This window comes from Larimichthys crocea, chromosome V (assembly GCF_000972845.2).
Source record: "Larimichthys crocea isolate SSNF chromosome V, L_crocea_2.0, whole genome shotgun sequence".
Taxonomy (NCBI): domain Eukaryota; kingdom Metazoa; phylum Chordata; class Actinopteri; family Sciaenidae; genus Larimichthys; species Larimichthys crocea.
Genome location: NC_040015.1, coordinates 3,535,357 through 3,553,593, shown reverse-complemented (window position 1 = coordinate 3,553,593; position 18,237 = coordinate 3,535,357). Strand labels below are relative to the sequence as shown.

Here is an 18,237-nt window from a genome sequence, read left to right as displayed (position 1 = left end):
ACAGTCTTCTTACAATGTCATTTAACATCAGACATCTTGGTATACTATTGTGGTACATTATTGAGATTGATTCGGAGGTTATTGAGGGAAAACTCTCTGTTAATGGCCTGGTGGTTGTAGGCTGTCGTTGTGGCATTAATAAGTACTTTACATTGACTAATAAACAGCCAATACGCTGCTAATATGCATGCTAATAAGCAACTTTTTGGATGGTTAATATGTGTACCTAAATGAAGTGTTATGGAAATAATTTATAACAAATTCCTATTGAGAAGATGAAAAGCAGAACTTGCCCCATTACTACCACTGATTTGCCTTTAAGGCCCCAACTGCACCAGTGGAGCTGCTCAGTGGCCAGCAGATCTGTGGTTGCTCCCAGGTGTAAACATGTTTAGTACTTTCCTGAAAAAGATCTTCCTCATCCTACAGTCTCTGTGTTTTCCACATCCCAGGTGATCTCTTCATCGCAGGACTGGGTCCAGGCATGTATGGCAATCTGCCTAAACTGGTGGCTTCCCGAGAAGGCTTCCAGGGCTGCTTGGCGTCGGTGGACCTCAACGGTCGCCTACCAGATCTCCTCAACGACGCCTTGTTTCGCAGCGGGCAGATTGAGCGTGGATGCGAAGGTACACCGTCCCTCAAATCCCAGCCTGATTTAGACTACTACTACACAAACTTCAACTCCAACTCCAGCTCCAGCAGCCCTTTCTTTCTGCTGAATGCAAACAGTAGTTCCACAGCTCTGCATCAATATGGAAGTCCCTTTATCCTAATAACTGTATTTGTTACTTCACTTACACACTGAGTCAGGCCAAACATCAGACACCTTCTCACCCACACAACCACACGTTATCGGCCACATTGGTCGCCCACTGACAGTGCCGTCACAATCACCATTAGAGCAGTTTTTGCCAGTGCAGTGACAAAGAATACTGCCAGGTGCTCCATTTTTATTTCTTACACTTTTGTAAAGTTCATTTTTTTTCTGAATTTTTGTGACAATTTTATCATGAAGGTACAACAGAGTTATTTATGTCTGGGTCAGGTATGTTAGGTAGAAAGACATGCATCCGTTTGATTGTACAGAGATACATTCACATTTGGGGCAAAAGTCTAACTCTATTAATTGACCCTTCACTAAGTCCTACCCAACCTTAGTTACTGTTACTATGCTTGTCAAGCTATCCATTGCAGCAATGCACATATGTTCATGTTCATAAAGTCATGTTAATTAAGGGATAATGTACAGCGAGCCAGTAATTGCAAAATAAACCCAGACAGGTTAATAGATGAGAGACCTAGGCTAATGCTAACCAATCCCTGATTAATAAAATCTGCATCAAAACCTTACTCATGACTAGCTCTTAAAGGCCAGTATTATATGAAACAATTTCTTTGTAACATAGCACTATTCTTCCACATGAAACCTCTAATCTTTAACTGTTTACAGTTGAAATACACAATACTTTTGCTAAGTATTTTTAAGGCTGTATGTTTCACTTTCATACACAGACTTTGGGGATGAGGACTAACCTCTGAGTGTGGCAAAAGTTGTCTCAGGTAAACTTTGCCTATCCCAATACAAAGCAACAAACAAACAAAATAATATTATAATAATAAATCATAAACATATGCTAACATAATGTCTACACAGCATGCAACAGTTTCAGTCATTGTGTTCAGGTACAACGTTGAGTCTAGGTCACAATCATGTTGGCAGCAGTCAGATTTCATGTTTACATGTCGAATAGTGTGCGCTAAATGCAGTCTGTGTAGACAGTTCATTAAAATACAAACATAACTTTTCTGTCATATGCACTGGGCTGGATAACTGGCTAAAACACCTTAACTAACGGCCTAACTTTTTGCCTTCAGAGAGAGGTTACTACTGTGGGTAGAGAGGCGTGCAAAGTTGTGGCTGTTAAGCTGTTATTGGACAATCGCTGTTTGGGGTTGGGCTTTAGTGAATGGTCAATTACTGTAGGAGTGCAAAGAAAAATACAAAACCTTTACAAAACACCTGACCATGACATCACAGCACAGTGCAAATCTGTATCAGGCCATACACACTCCAGACTCCAACTTGCCTAAGTTTCCATTTGTTATTAGTTGATTTATTCATGCACATAGCTACATCAAAATGGGAAGTTGAAACATTTTGCACGAGCGAGCAAATGTCACTGTGGACAAAATGTTTCCATCTTCCTGTGCAAGTCGTGCATTCTTTTGTGGTTGTTTTTTGTCATCCTCTTTAAGGTTCTGGGCCAGCTTCCACAACCTGTTATTGTTTGCATGGAAGTCATTTTCTGTACAGCTGTTTTTTCTTATGCCTGCCATATCATTCAGTTGGACATAGAGTGTACTGTATGTTTTTTTGTTGTTGTTGTTTTTTAAACCTTAATTTACAGAGCCCCATGTTAGATGAATAAAAGTGGTAGAACAAAACTATGTGTACTGTATGTCCTCCTCGCTGTGACAATCTGAATGGGGTCAATAAAAATGTTCTTCACTGTGCTGAATGTACTGCAAGAAAGTAATGGTTGATTAATTTATTTTTCAAAATAAAATCTCATCAATCACAGTCTGTTGGTTGTGTCCATGGCATTCTAATGTCTCATTTTTATGTGTGCTTATATTTTTTTCTTACCTTTTTTTTCATTTGCAGATGTATCATGATCAGTTAGTCATTATGTCAGCAATAACCATGTACCGTCTGCATTCCATTACAAGCTTTCATCACATAAACTGGATTTCTCCTATCAAAGCCCATTAATGATTCTGTAGCTGAGTGGCTCAGGTTGCTGTAACGCTCTGTGCCGCCACTAGATGGAGACCCTAGACCGCTGGCAAACATTTAACAGAACAGAAGTAACATGATACAAACCTGATAACTCATCAGAAATAGAATGAGTTCCCACTGCAGGATATTCCTGCACTGTAAGTCCATTCCCTCCTCCAACTCATCATCAGTTCACTTGGTCCTGAACAGCTCCTTTAACAGAACAGCTTGCAACATGTTTACCAGGTAAGTCTCCACTCAGCACATTCACCTGATTTCAGTCAAAGTAGTTTATTTTGACGGCAGATTCATATAAAAAACAAAAACAAAGTGTGCAGGAATAATAATAATAATAATAAAAAAACCTAATTCCACATAACCACAACTGAAAACTGTGATTATTGAGTCTGAAAGAAAAAAAAATCACTATTTAGGTATGAAGACAATACTGTGACAATGTTGTTGACTGAAGTCACACGAAACATTTGCTACTGTTCAGCTTACAGGCCTATTTCACAGAGTAAAGCAGTAGCAATTGGTCTTCACTGTAGGAGAATTGAGAATTAAAATGTCAACATGAATGTCTCATTCATTCCTTCAGCCTCATGTTATGCAGCATGTTATCCTCCACCGCTCATCCTAACATTTCAGTTTGTTCCAGATGTTAAATTCTAGCCTAAATATGGATAAATTCAGTTTGATATGTCGAGCTGTCAAGTCTATATTATACATGGAGCGTTCACTTTGATGTGGCAAAATTCAAAAATGTCTCTGTACTTTTCTCAAAGCTATTCATTGTGAACACATGGTTATTCTAGACAGAGTTTATTAAAGTAATGTCAACTTTTGCCATCAAACATCAAATAATAATGAAGATGTTAGCTTTGGGGACAGTCGAATAATTGTGCCACAGTAACATTTATTAGGTTTGATAACATAATTTTACCACTATCATATAACACAACAGATGAATTATGTTGTTTTATTTTTCTGTGTATTTTTATTGGTGAGCAGATAATACCACTGCATGAAAACACAATAGTCTATTCACACATTTTTCTCATAGCATACAGTACATAACTGGAGAAATACAGGATGTGATATTTTAAGATTTGTATTAAGAATTCAGCATCAACAAATCATTCTTCCAAACATACAGTCCAACCTCTGCTTTCCTCATTAGAAAAAAACTGCTCTCTCACTGTTGTGTTTTCAAGTGTGAGGCCCATTCTCTACATGAATGATAAAAATATATATTCATTTATAACAACTACTAGTCACAGTTAAACACATTCATCCGTTTAGAGGAAAAAAACATTTTAGAATCAGTCAAGAGGAAATGTGGTCAGTTCTACACCCTTTAACGTAGGTTTGGATTCACTTTAGTTATTTACTGATTCCGGTTAAACCATAAGTAAGTTTGCTTAGTGTTAAACACAGTCTTCTGTTTGTGTGTGTGCTTTGGATGGATGTCTGGATGTGTTGTATGGACTTCTGCAGGTCCTAGCACCACATGTCAGGAGGACTCCTGTGCCAACATGGGCATCTGTATCCAGCAGTGGGAGAACTACACCTGCGACTGCTCCATGACCTCCTACACCGGCACACAGTGCAACGACCGTGAGTACTAATGCCACTATAAAATACATGATGCTGCACACAGCGTGCACAACATCATCTCAGTGCCAGTGGTGAGTGCTTCAAATGAAAATGAAGATATTTAATGTTTAGAGAGAATATATATGTTAGGATTCCATAAAGTTTTGAAATCGTATTTGTTGGGAGCCTACACCGCACCCATGAATGATGTGTGTTGGTGAAGTCTTAGACCTAGCATCAAAAACACATTTGTGAGCACTTACAAGAAACTGTTGATTTACTGATTTACTCATGGAGAACATCAACAAAATGATCATTTCCTACCATTGTTAATAACTACATTATAAATGATTTATTAGGCTTAATAAGCATTGTTCCCACTTTAGATCTGGAAAGTCCGAAAATCTAAATAACTGATAATAAGTGAATTAGTATAAAGTATAAGAGAAAAGTTAGTAAAGGTTGAACATAAATGTGTTTGTGACACTTCAAATAATTATAAGACATTCTAAAGATTTTGACCTTTTTTTAATAAACTGTTAACACGTTTCTCAGAAGAGTTGTATACTCTCACAATAAGCATGTTGACAATGTTATTATTAACACTAATAAATTCGGCAAGATGCTTATCAACATATTACAAATGTTAATAAGCGTCTCATAAGGCCCTTATTACCTGTTATTACTAATGCTTATTGCAAACATCACAATATAACCTTATCCACAAGATTCTCCAATGACATAACATACAAACTGGTTATTCTGATGTGTTCATCAAAGGTAAGTGCTGTGTGTGAATGAGAGCTTCATCATGTTTAAAGGTTTCACGGCCTTCGTACAGCCGTACACTAAGGCCTCATCACCTTTAGTAATAGCTCCTCCTCAGGGTGTAGCTCACACTAACAGGTAGTATAAGGTATGATGCAGAGTTGCAGCATCAAAGCCAACCATCAGCTGGATTGTTTGGACTGATTACGAAAATACAGTTTATAAGAGGAAGAACTACCTTTTCTTTCTCAGACTCGGCGTTGACGGTAACTCTCCTTGACGTTACTCCTCTGTCATACGTCCACACATTGAAGAACTGACTTGAAAAGTCTGTTAGTGTAGACACAATGCCCTCATTCAATGAATTAATGAGAGCCTCAGTCAGCCCTACAATACACAGTATACCTGTGTGGCTTGCCTGAGCCCAAAACAAATCCACCCGGACAGACAAAGGACAGCTGTGGCTCAGGTGGTGGAGTAATTGAAGGTCACTGGTTCAGTTCCCAATGAGCTTCACATTACCATGAGTGCTTTGGTTATGAAGTGTAACAATGTGAAATGTGTTGTGGGTAGACCGGAGAAACATGATATAAAGACAAATACACTTATCATAGATCCAACGTTTAAACTGAAAGGCTGGGATAGCATACACAGTATATGACGTTACAATGGTGAGAAGGTGCCACACTGAAGAACATCTTTAGCTTCCCACTCGCCCCTCTCCACACTACCTTTCTGCATCATGAAACACATTATCCGAAGATAAAAACTAAACATTCTAGACAAAGTGACAAAGGTAGTATTGAGATTTCAATGTATACACACTATTCACCACTAGAGGGCAGAGCAGCATTAATATCTCATGCCCAGAGGGAGCACTTCAGGACAAAAATTAACTGCATGCTGACACACACACACACACACACACACACACACACACACACACGTATGCAGTTTAAGAAACTTAATCATTTTGTTCCAGGAGGCCTGATGTTGATGTACAGCATGATTTCATTCAATAGTCCTGCAGAGCTGCTCCACACGATCACCAGCATCTACTGCACTCATCAACCTGAAGCAGCTCCAAGTGTTTAATTAGAAAGAGGGCGATGATTGGACTAGTTTGTAGCAAGTCCAAGAGAATGAAGGCTAAACTGAAAGATTAGTGAAGCAGATCTGAGGCTTGAGGCCGGTGCAGAGTGACCGCAGGTGACGAAAAGCCAGATGCTGCAGGACAGTCTGTACACATGCAAGCTCCTTTCAGTACACACGATCCTACATATAACATTCATACACTTCATAAATACACTGCCTCCTTCATCTCCTGTATTTCTGCGTGCCTTTGTAGTTTCACACCATGCATCGGTCAAACAGAGAGAACGGCACACACAGGCTTTCATGTCGCTGCACTCGTTTGTTCACACTAAACGGATAAAAGTAGTTGTGGGAATAACGACAGTGAGCCAATCCCACAAATAAAAAACATTTTTCATACGCTGTGACGATCTGAAGAGTAGAAAGAGTAGAAAGTTCAAACTTCAGTTAACCATCCATTCCACACTTGGAGAGCAGGGGCGTCAAGCAGAGTTCAAAGCATTTCTTCTTTTCTTTTCTTTTTCTTTTTGAAAAAAAAAAGCATTTCTTTGAGACTTCATTAACTCTTCATTTGTCTACTTTTAGATCAGCACAGGCTTTGAACAGTTATTCTCGAATTCTGCTTAAAGATCAAGTTGTTTCCATTTAAAGTATCTGCAAGCAGAGGCACACAGCCACTGTAACACACACATGTACACAGACATGTAGCAGACATGCAGCAGACATGTACACAGACATGTACACAGACATGTAGTAGACATGTACACAGACATGTAGTAGACGTGTAGCAGACATGTAGTAGACAGGCCCTCTCAGACCTTCCTTTGAAAGAGGCAGCTCTCTGTCTGTTGACACAGTGTTGCATCATTGCAATGGCCCAATGTGTCTGGGCCCTGCAGTAAACTATCATCCAGGGATATTTGATTAACTATACCAATAAATGTCTCATTAGCAGGCCCATTGCCTGGTCAATGATCTCACTTCAGATGAATGCAGGATATTTAGAGAAGCTGGGGAAAAGACAGTCTGTTCACATTCAGCATAAAAAAATGTCACAATATACTCACTTTTTTTCATTAGTGGTAGTTGGTGTTTAACTTCATTATAACTTAGTCCTTAGAGGTGTTTGAGATGTTTTTGCTGGTGCTAGTTTGATTTTCTGTCTGCAGGATTATGCATGGGTCAAGGAAGAGCCCATTATGTTGGCGCAGATTTAAATTACAGGAGAGATACATACAAATATTTTTTTATAGGGCGTCTATGGAAAAATGAACTGGATTCACCATGCATATGTGAAATCCATCATAATTAAAGTGAAAGAAACACAACATAGACCTCTCTTAACGATAAGTGCACACTGTACACACTGCACTATTTGTCCCAGACAGCACTGGCATGTAGTTGTGATGTAACATACGTTTGTGGAAGTTGTCCAGCAGTCGGTGGTCAAAGCTAGCTGGTCTTGCCTGCTGTAGCTTGACTTTTGGCTCATCCTTCATCTCATCTCAAGTGTTTTTCTATGAAGTCTAATTTCTGACATAATCTTGCCATACATCAGGACACAGACACTATATATTACGTGTTTCATACTGCAAGGTACAAATTGTCTCACGGCTGCAAAGTGGCAGAATGAAATGAGCGACTAAAGTGATATCGTTTTTTTTTTTTTACCTCGTCATCCACTGCACTGGTCTCCTGAGCAGCCTCTGCTCAGTAGTGGGAAGCTGATGGAAAGTCTGAAGGAATGAGTGTGCTGAAGGTGAATATCTCTTGGAGCTTGAAGTCATATCCATCATGAATCTGTCACGGGGCTTATGATGAGGAGACTGACAAAAGATGGAGTGGTGCAATAAGAGAGTAAATAACCTCCCATGAGAGACAGGCAGCTGCTGAAAAATGAATTTGAATATGACACAGGAAATACGACATGTTCTGAGTGTTCTGGGTCCCATCCATGTGGGACTGGACTGGAATCGTTTGTTATTTGTCTTTGGCATTGTGAATGGAAAGTGAAGTGGAGGATCCATCATGGCCATGCACAGGGAAAGAGAAATAGCGCACTTAAGATATATGACCCAATTGATTGAAACGATTGAATGCCCTCTGTCAGTGCAGTAGTGTGTAGTATATTTAAGTGCACAAGTACTACTCAAGATGTTTTCTTATACCGTTCATATTTTCCAGATGTTCTAGGGATCATACAAAATACATACATAAGTAATGACGTCTTTACTCAGTACTCTTCTTTTTGTAGAATGAAAGCTATGTCATCAAAATAACAACTTGAGTCAGAACATATCATGTAGGAATATAATAAGTAATATTAATAATATTTTTGTCAGCTTCAGGCAAAAACAATTATTAATAACTGTTTCTTAGGTTTCTTAGGATTCAGCCTATTGAGAAAATGGCCAACGTTTCCAGAGGAAGGATAATGAATATCCGGGCCAAGGCTTCCTCTGCAGTCTGTCCGATTATTGATACATGAGAATGATGACAAAAACACATTTGTGTTGATATCTTTGAGAAAAGGATAATGCAAAGTTGAATTTCCGTCCAGTGATGTTAGTAACAGATACTTTTAGTCCTGTAAGTTGCGAGGTGATAGAGCGTTGATAGCCAATGGGTTATGAGAATGTATTTCTGCTGATGTGTTCTGTCCCTTTTGCACCCAAATCTTGCTCAAATCTGACTGTCAATACTACACCCATGATCAATTATCGGATCCACTTCCTCAATAAGTTAGCTGTTGTTGTTGCTGCACAACACATTTATCATTGTACCAGTGGAGGATAAGGATGCTGATTTTCAATCTTACCTTTGCTAGATCTCTCGGAACCACTGTTAGGAAACCTCTGGTTTTGCACTATTTTAATTGACTTGCTCGTATCTGGTTGACAGCTGCACAAAGCCCATGAAAACATCACATTTCCACAGACTCAGTGAAGTAAAAAGTGTGTGTCATAGGTCAGTTATAAAATCCTTGCACAGCACGGTGCATCACTCTTACTGCTAACAGCCATATCTCCAGAAAAGTCAATAACCCTGGATAGCAGTAGAGAAGGGTTTACCAGCATTTGGTTCAAAAGTAAAGTCGACCTCAGCATGAGTGTCAGGCAACAGAAACAAGACTTTTCTGCATTGCACTGCCCTTTGTCTCTTTTGTTCCCTCACAGCTTGTTACGTGAGGTCATTTTGAGACTCGATTTACAAAGGTTTATAGTCAGCCATGCGTCAATCCTGTGCTGTGTCTACATGACTGACAGTGTTCATCTTTACTTGCAACCAAACACAGCTGACAAGCTGATGCCATCTATACACAAGACACAAGTGCAGTGAGCACAATGCCAAACAATCTGTTTATTGAGCATACATGATCAGAAAAGTGATATTTTCAGCTGTCTTGTACAAAATCTCTCAATGTGTTTTAGCTATAGTGCACTTGTTAAGCTAATAGCACATTGTTGTGAACAAGCTAACATAAAAGCTGACTGAATGTGAATGTTCAGCCACAGATCTTAAAATGGATTAAATACTTTTTGACTTCTTGACAGCTCGAACTCCTAAAACATCTCTATCAGTGCTACCAAAACAGCAGTCAATTCACATAAACATTATTTTTCTGAGATTGTTAGATTTTATATTTGTATCTTCATTATTCATTTAAAACCCTCACTTCAACCTCACCTCAACTTCAAGCATAAATCTAAAAAAATAATAAATAAATCATCTAATAATAAATTACTTAATCCTGGTATGAGTTTATTGATTTGAGGTTAACCCTGCACCTCTCTTCTCCTGAGTTAGAGGTATCTTGCTATGGAACTTTATATGTGTTGGCTTTATGTGGAGCACCTTAATAGCTTTGGAGTTTAAGCTTTGACTATGAACTCCAACATTCCTGCTTCAAATCCACTTCGTTAACCATCGGGTTGTTGAATGTACCACAATAAGTCAAATTTTATGTTGGAGGTCGGATTTCAGAGGTTTTAGAGTACTCCTTCTTCCACCCCGACCTTCTTTTTCTTCTTCTCTTACCACTTTTCTCCTTCCACTGCCATACCAGAATGTTTCCGTGCACTTTAGAGAGCGATAAGAGGCAGAGCCCTGACAGATGGTGTCTTTAATGCATGGGCCACTGCTAAATTAAATGTGTTTTGAAAAGGTGAGGCAGGTACTCTAGTAAATTGTCCAAGGTCCTGAACCAAGACACTGTGACAAGTGACATTCCACAGCCTGAAGCAATAACACACAGGAAGGAGTGCTTTTGTACTGGATATCAGCACAGGTGTGATGTGATTGTAGACCTATGAAACACAGACATTCTGATTGTTACAGCAGCACAACCTCAACTGAAATGTGTATTTTTTATAAATATTTGTTTAGTTTATTGAATCATTTATTTTGCTCTGATAATACAAATAGTTCCACAACTGGACTGGGACTGTACAATTGCCTAGCAACACATAAATATTTTCCTGAACACTAGCTTGTTATCTACTTTGTGTAGCCACTGACTGTAGCTTTGGTGGAAATATGTGGGCTCACTCTCTTCAGCACCAAACAGGAAGCAGCAAACTGAGCAATTCCTCGAGTTGTGGCCAAAGGCCAAAAAAACTGGCGGCTACAGTCCTCGCTGCAGCTTGCCCCGGTTCAAATCCCGCATCGGACAGCCATTTAGTGCGTGTCATTCCCCCTCTCTCTGCTTCCTGTCTATCTTCAGCTGTACATCATTAAAGGCCAAAAAAAAATCTTTAAAAAAAAGAAACGTAATGAAGTGTTCAAATGTCATATTTCTTAAAGGGAGTTTGGTGTTTGAAGCTTCAGTTGAATTCAGACTGCTAAAATGTTCATTTTTTAACGTTTTGTCAACGCTACAAAAACACTAGATAAGTATTATAATGTTGTCTAGCGTTTACTGCTGTTAGTTATTGGTTTGAGAAATGTTTCTGTATTGATTACTGGCAGTGGCTGATCAGATTTTATTCAGTTTCTAGCAGCAGTGTGCAGTAAATAGTTGTCCTTTTGTGTGTTTTTGAATTACTTAGATTCCGTAGAAATATGTTAATTTTTGTGTTACAAACTTTCTAAAATAGATGACAACCTTTAATGTAACTTTAATGTAACAATTATTGGAACACCTGTAAAGGGGGGGGGGAGTACATGTACAGTAAGTCCCAATACTGTTTGGCTCTATATCAGTACTACTGGAGTGTCTCTTGTCCAATCAAATTACTTGGTTGAAACTAACTGTTCTACAACAATCTGCCACTTGACATGACTTGATGCATAAAGCAGCATACAGCAGAGGCCAGTTAATAAAATCAGAAAATAGCAATGTTTAGGGTCCACCATCACCGGCAGCATTGCTGATCTGTCTAATCGGGGATGTCGAGCAGATTATTCTTCAAAAGGTGATTTGTGCTAATTTCACCTAAATCTAATATCTTTGGTTCAGACATATCCCATCAATGGGCGCTCATCTTTCTTTTTACTTACGATACTACACTAGATTAATGGATCAGAGACTACTTCATGGCTTAATGTGCAGAGGGAATGAAGAGTGAAATGGGAGGGAGCAGGGAAATGAGACTGAAGAGGGATGATTGAAGTTTGAGATCTCTGCCTAAGCCGACCGTCCATCAAACAATGATGATTTGGTATGCCACAAAATGTTTTAAGAACTTTAATTTGTGGTTCAGCAGACAGCGCAATATTTACAATAAACCTGACCTATTGCATATCCTATTGTATATCCTATTAGTAAACTAAGCTAGTGAACAGAACTTGAGCAAGTAAGCATAAAACCTATGGAGGTTCAGACTTGTTACCTAAGTGAGTCAAACACTTCATAACTCTCAAATGAGATAAAAATGCTTCACTGAGAAATATTTAGATACTCAAATACTGTACACTTCGGTCTAATGCTGGCAGTGTGTATGGGAATCAGAGTCTGGGAGTAGATGTTAAAGCCTCATTCAGCAATGCAGTTGACATTCTGAGTCTCTGTGCTCCGGGATGCTGTTTTATTTAAGTCTGTGTAAGAAGTAAGAATAAATATGAGTTCTGAGTTTGTCAGGCCAAAGAAGAAAGTGTTGTTAACCACCCAGCCAAACTTGAATGATTAAAATATCAACAAGTTGATGAAATTAGGTGTCCAAATCAGGTAAAAATGAATTCACAGCTCCAGAACTGTGGGGGCGTGTCCTCTGAATGTGCTGAAGCCACGCCCACTCATGGGAGCAGTCAAGCAGCCATTTTGAAGCGACTGAAACGTGTCAGATGAGTTCAGAAAATGACATGACTAACTAATACTGAGCAAGATAAATTTATCTCTATCTCTCTGCTAGAGGGTGGAGGGGTATGCTCAGGGTGGCCTCAGCGTGTCATCAAGCCACCCTTTAAGGACCGCCCACAAAATCCTGGACTGAAAACTGGTTAAAAACTGTTTGAACCTCCTGTGAAGTCTTTTCATGTGTTTTTAGCAACTATTTTCCAACATATTTAGTATTTTGAAAGAAATCTCAGAATTAGCCATTTTTTTAGTGCACAAGAGCACTGTAGTTAGTTTTACAGTTTTTAAAATGATCACAGTTAAAGTTTAAGTTCTTTCTTAACCCTTTATAGGGTGAGGAACCATATATGATCACTTCCACAGGCTTGAAAAATGGTGCCCCATGTCTCTCAATGAAGGAGCAGAATCATGTGACTTTCTCCAGCCAATCAGTGAATGTCAGGTTACGTCACAGGTAGTGTTGCTATGGCCTTTAATGAATCCCACTCTAACTCTAACCCTAATATTTTTTGCACTGCGTGAGTGTCCTATAAAGGGTTAATAGCTTCTCTGTGTAAATAATGGGTGTATATGGACTGGTTGCAGAACGGGCATATTGACATGTCATAGCAGGAAACTCACAGGTATATTACTGATAGCTGGCGTGTGTGCTGGTTCCATCGACTGTCCCTTAGACTTCAACTCTTAACTTTCAGAACTTTCTCTTGTCATGCACAATTCATACATTCAAATCTAGACAACATCTTCTCATGTACGCAGTATAATATAAGCAGTAGAACTTAGTTTTTGAATCGTTGCCTCAATTTGAGTATCTTAATACCTTTTACTGTATGATAAAAACACAACTGTAGGGACTATGTGATATTATTTTGAACTTAACCAACTACATGTTGACATCTTCAGCAAAGTCTTCAAAAGGTTTCACCAATGCCACCTACAGTTTTTGAGTTTTGGTGTTTTGATGGTTTTAATAGAGAGATTTTTACAGGGGGTCTTACAGGTATTTGCTGGGCATTGATGGGGACAGGCCATCTGGTCACAAGTGAGCAGGCTGGCAGGCAATCAGAGCAATCGGCGGGGTGACAGAGAGTCTATTTTCCCCTTCACTGATCTTTATATCTGTCCTGCTGTGTGCTAGATCATTCCCATCGATCCCTCAACCTCCACACCCCTACCCTGACCATTAGCTCCAAGTGCATGCCGTAAAGCCGTGTCTTTATGCACAGCAGCCCCCCAACTTTAATCCAGGCCAAGCTCTCCCTCCAGTCCCGCTCCTTGTGATTGGACGGGTAGGACAGGAGATAAAGCTTTATGTCATTATATCGTTCTCAGGTTCTTCCTCCCTGGGTAGTGCAGATAGGTGAGGTCGGAGAAGGAAAGGCTGATACGAACCGGGTCGTCTATGTGTAATGCAAGACGGGAATGAGCTGCGTTGTTTGTGAAAGCTTTGCACCTCATTGCTCCGCCTTGCATAAATCTGGTGCAAGAGGTAAAAAAGCCAGAGAGCGGGAAATAAAAAAAAGTAGCGGGTGTCAGGGGTGGGGGCAGCAGAAGAAGCTGGCGTTCTTCAGTAGGTGAGGCAGAAAAACAGCCATGCATCACGCTGGACAGGTCATTTGAACAGTGCAATGCTGCATCTGAGTGTTCCTGAGATTACGGAGGCTAATAATTTCCAAGGACCATGCTTTATGTTAATGTGACAGGCCTCGCTGTATATTTCTGCTGAGGCGCCGTCTTTGTGGTGCTTAATTTTGCTTTAATGGAACTGTTGTGTTAGTATCAACAGCCACCTCAGAGATTTAGACCGGTCCTGAATTAACTTGTTTTTATAGCAGAGGACGTCCTCTTATTATTTCTCACATGTGTGCAGACACATCCAAGGACATTCCAGACAAACCAACTTTTCTTCACCAAAAACAGAGCATATAATTTCAAGATGTGGAATGCCTTTGACAGGAACAGTTGGGCGTTTGTTCTTTATTTTTCCAGGAAGGTTTTAAAAGCCGTTCCTTTTTAGTTTAGGGTGTTTTTCTTTAAAGAACAGATTTTCAATCGCTCATTTTTTCCTTACTACTGTCATGGTCTTTTTCTTTATGATGCTTACTCCTCAGCCTGGTCTGATTCCATAAGCTCTAAAAATAAATCACTGCAGAGAGACAATCATGAAGTCAATGCGTACAGAAAAGTGAATTCTTCCACTTGGCCACAGACTGCAGATGGAAATTAGCTCACAGCTCAATCTGGTATGATACTTCTCTATATAATCTTTCTATGAGAATCATATTTTTTTATACATACATGTAATAAGATAAACATCTTTAATTGGTAGTGAGTTCTGTTCCAAGAAAGCATATCGCGGTGCCTATTCTCAGCTGAAAATTTCAATAAAGGCAGAAGAATGCGAGAACAACAGCTGCGTGTTTTCAAATGAGTCATTTTATGTTCGTCATTATCACAGTGTGCACCTGTTTCACTGGCAGCCACCACTTTCTGAAAACCCAGATGTTCAGCCGACTGCTTGAACTACTCAAAAATTCAAAGTGAACTGAACATTAGTCTGATTAGACTGTACAAACTGTAAGGCAAAATGAAAATCTAATAGAGACCATAAATGGTAACGGTTTGAATTTGATTAATGTAATTCTTGGTATGATTAAACCAAGTCTTTCCTCATTTGTTGCTTCATCTTATGGCTAAACTTACTGCATTCATGATAGATCCAGTCTTCAAAAGTCAAGGTGTAAGACTCAGATCGTCCTTCACCCTGTTTCAGTAAAAAAAAAAGAAGCCAAATGTAAGAACAAAGCCTGCAACATTCAGTACATATTACACATGTCATATGAAAAAAAGAAACCTCAGAGCAAAAAAAAAAAAAAAAAAATCTCTTTGATGAACAAAGCCAGAGACCTTTAGATAGTGGTGAGCTCAGACTCACAAGTAGAGATGATCTGAACTCCTCTGTTCACTTAATTTAAAACATGTATGCCATGAAACTCAACATGCAGTTAAATAACTTGAAAATATGATTTCATGACATATGACTGCATAATTAGCTTTTCTAAAAACTAAGGTTTACTACTTGATTTGTACAATCGAGATCATGAATACATTCAGATTGGCTCTTTGTTATGTTTCCATTTTCAATGGACACATTCATGGCATGTCTGTCATTTGAATTGCAGAAGTGCAATGAAAAGCACATGTCCATTGGAATACTGTGCAGATACTTAAAAATGAATAAGGTTGTGAATTTGAATATGCCGCCAAAATGTATTAAATCTGATATGCACTGTGAATGTTGAGTATGCAGCAATAACGGGAATAAACAGACTGATATATTAGTGACTAGAATAATTTATTTCAACTTCTAGCTTCTATCCCATTTCTCTCTTGGCTTGATGTGATGGTTCTATTACTATACATAAATAAATCATCACACATTGGAAATGCAGCAATACATGATCAGGAATGCAGACTGTTCCTCAATGATCACTCATAAACACTCATAATGCTTTCTGATGCACTATATGAAGTCATAAAACATGTTCAGTAGACCAGAATGTTCCATTCCGAAAGCAGGAAAACTTTACTTTTAATTCTCTGTCATAATAATCAATCAGTTATGATGCAGCATAATTTTTTTTTAAATGCATGGAGATGCATCACACTTAACTTAACACCAAGAACGAAAAATTGTGATGATGCAATATTATAGATGCATCAAAATGTACTTACACATGCAATAATAACTTAATAATAACCTCATACTATGAGTTCAGGTGATTATAGGTAGTCATAATGTGTCAACCTTGAGTTTATAACTATGCAAGAGCATCCATAAGACACTTCAAGTTATAATTCATTATAAGTCACATCTATGTTGTTTTTTCAGGATTGTCATGAAGCATTATGAATTTATTATAATCTATTTTGAAAGCCTCCACTACAGAGGTGGTCTTTGTAGAAAGTGTTACTGTTAAATCAATGAGTTTTTTTTTCAAAATGTATCCTATTTAAAATGAATAATCCAGATAAACTCTACATCAAGGGTTGAATTGTTGACGGTGAATAAATATGAGTAAGCATGATCAATTTAGCTGTTGAAGCTGCATCCAGAGACCGATTTGAACAATGAATTATACATAATTATAGAGGCCACATCAAGTTTTTCGTGTAGTGCCATTTATTGCAATGAGGTGCAAATGCACTTCCATAGGAACAGAAAACATCCAACACTGACTGAATGCAAAGTGGTAGCCATTTCTTGTCTGTAAAGTCAGTACAGTGTGTTGTATTTTTTTCTTTCATGGTTAGTCTGATTACTGACAACTTGCTTTAGATGCTTAGATGCAATGCTAGTGCCATAACTGTAGGGATATAAATGTCACTGTTAGATGGTCCATTGACCAAAATGGTGGATGGATTGACATGAAATCTTTACAGAGTTGCATGATCTGCATATGATGAAACCTCCTGACTCTGTTGACTCTCTGACAATGATATGGATTTTTGTCTTTATTTTTAGGAGATTAAAAGCTCCACATCTGATTCTTACTGCAAAGCTTTTAAGATTTGTGAATCTTTGATTATATCAGACACCAGACATATTTAAATGCATTTAAATGGGTAGCATTTATGTCCAGTTTCAACCTGTATGGACATTTTTGTCACATTGGCTATTGATATTGGAAGATACAGCATATCTGGGCCTGGATGTACAACTGGTACTTTGTTTTTTGTTGGGCTTGTCTTTAATTTACTCTTCTACTTGTACAAATAAATATTTGCAATATTTTATTTGAGAAATTATCACTTGATGCTGCTTTTACTGTATGTCGCCATGCCATTCTTCTAAAAAGTGTCCCACTGGACCAAAAGTTGATTTGTCCAACAGTGTGGTATCCCAAAACACTGCTTAGACTTATCTTAAAGTGACCAATGTTCTGATTTTACCCCAAATTTTTCTATAACCTAACTCTGGTTCATTCCTCTGCTCCATGAAAGCACCACCTACAGCATTTACGTCTGCCTGCTATAGCTTCACTGCCAGGATGTGTTTATGTGGAGTTCTATGTAGAACAAAAGGTAGACGACAATGTTAACAGGATACAATAGTGCAAATGTGAGGATCCATATCTCCAGAAAACAAAACAAACGGTCTTTGAATTTACAAAGAAAATGTGTTTTAGTATGCTAGTGGTATGTCTGTACAGTTTCATCTGATATTTTAACCAACCTCTTTGTGTATACAGAACACAGCTCACAGTATCCTCTCTACATACAGGTTCACCACCATAGAAATCATGCTCCATTACACACCATTTCTCTGTTACTCTCACAACACAGTACAAAGACCTTGTGAGCAATAGTACAAGCACTGAGTATAAAATAGAGTGTGTGAATCCATTTTCTGTTAGCTTTCGTGCAACACAGCTTTAATGCAGTTTGTCCTCTGCTCTCAGGTTTTTATCTTGAATCACTGTGGTCAATTCCCAGGGCTCACGGAGAGGCTGAATCAGGCCTCCACGGTTCGGTGGCCCAAATCAATTTCCACAGCACTTGTTTGGATAATCCTGTGCTTCTTCACAGCCTTTGTTTGCCAGAGACACTGTGGTGATGCAGCAAAAGATTCTCAGTACAGAGAGGCCTTGTGGGTACCACGAGGGCACCATGATCAGAAAGTTACAACAAAGTTACAGCA

At 38.7% G+C, this 18,237-nt stretch overlaps 1 protein-coding gene across 9 annotated transcripts in view; it reads left to right on the top strand.

Annotated features, from left to right (window-relative positions):
• The window catches only part of nrxn3a (neurexin 3a), a 175,328-nt gene that overhangs the window by 111,974 nt on the left and 45,117 nt on the right, over positions 1-18,237 (top strand). For all 9 annotated transcript variants that reach the window (XR_002042442.2, XR_002042441.2, XM_019266795.2 and 6 more), the window contains 2 exons: positions 453-626; positions 4,280-4,399. Coding sequence is in view for 7 of the 9 variants with exons in the window: in XM_019266795.2 (XP_019122340.1) it covers positions 453-626; positions 4,280-4,399 (294 nt within the window). In the remaining 2 variants the exon portion in view is untranslated. The remainder of the gene's footprint in view (positions 1-452; positions 627-4,279; positions 4,400-18,237) is intronic.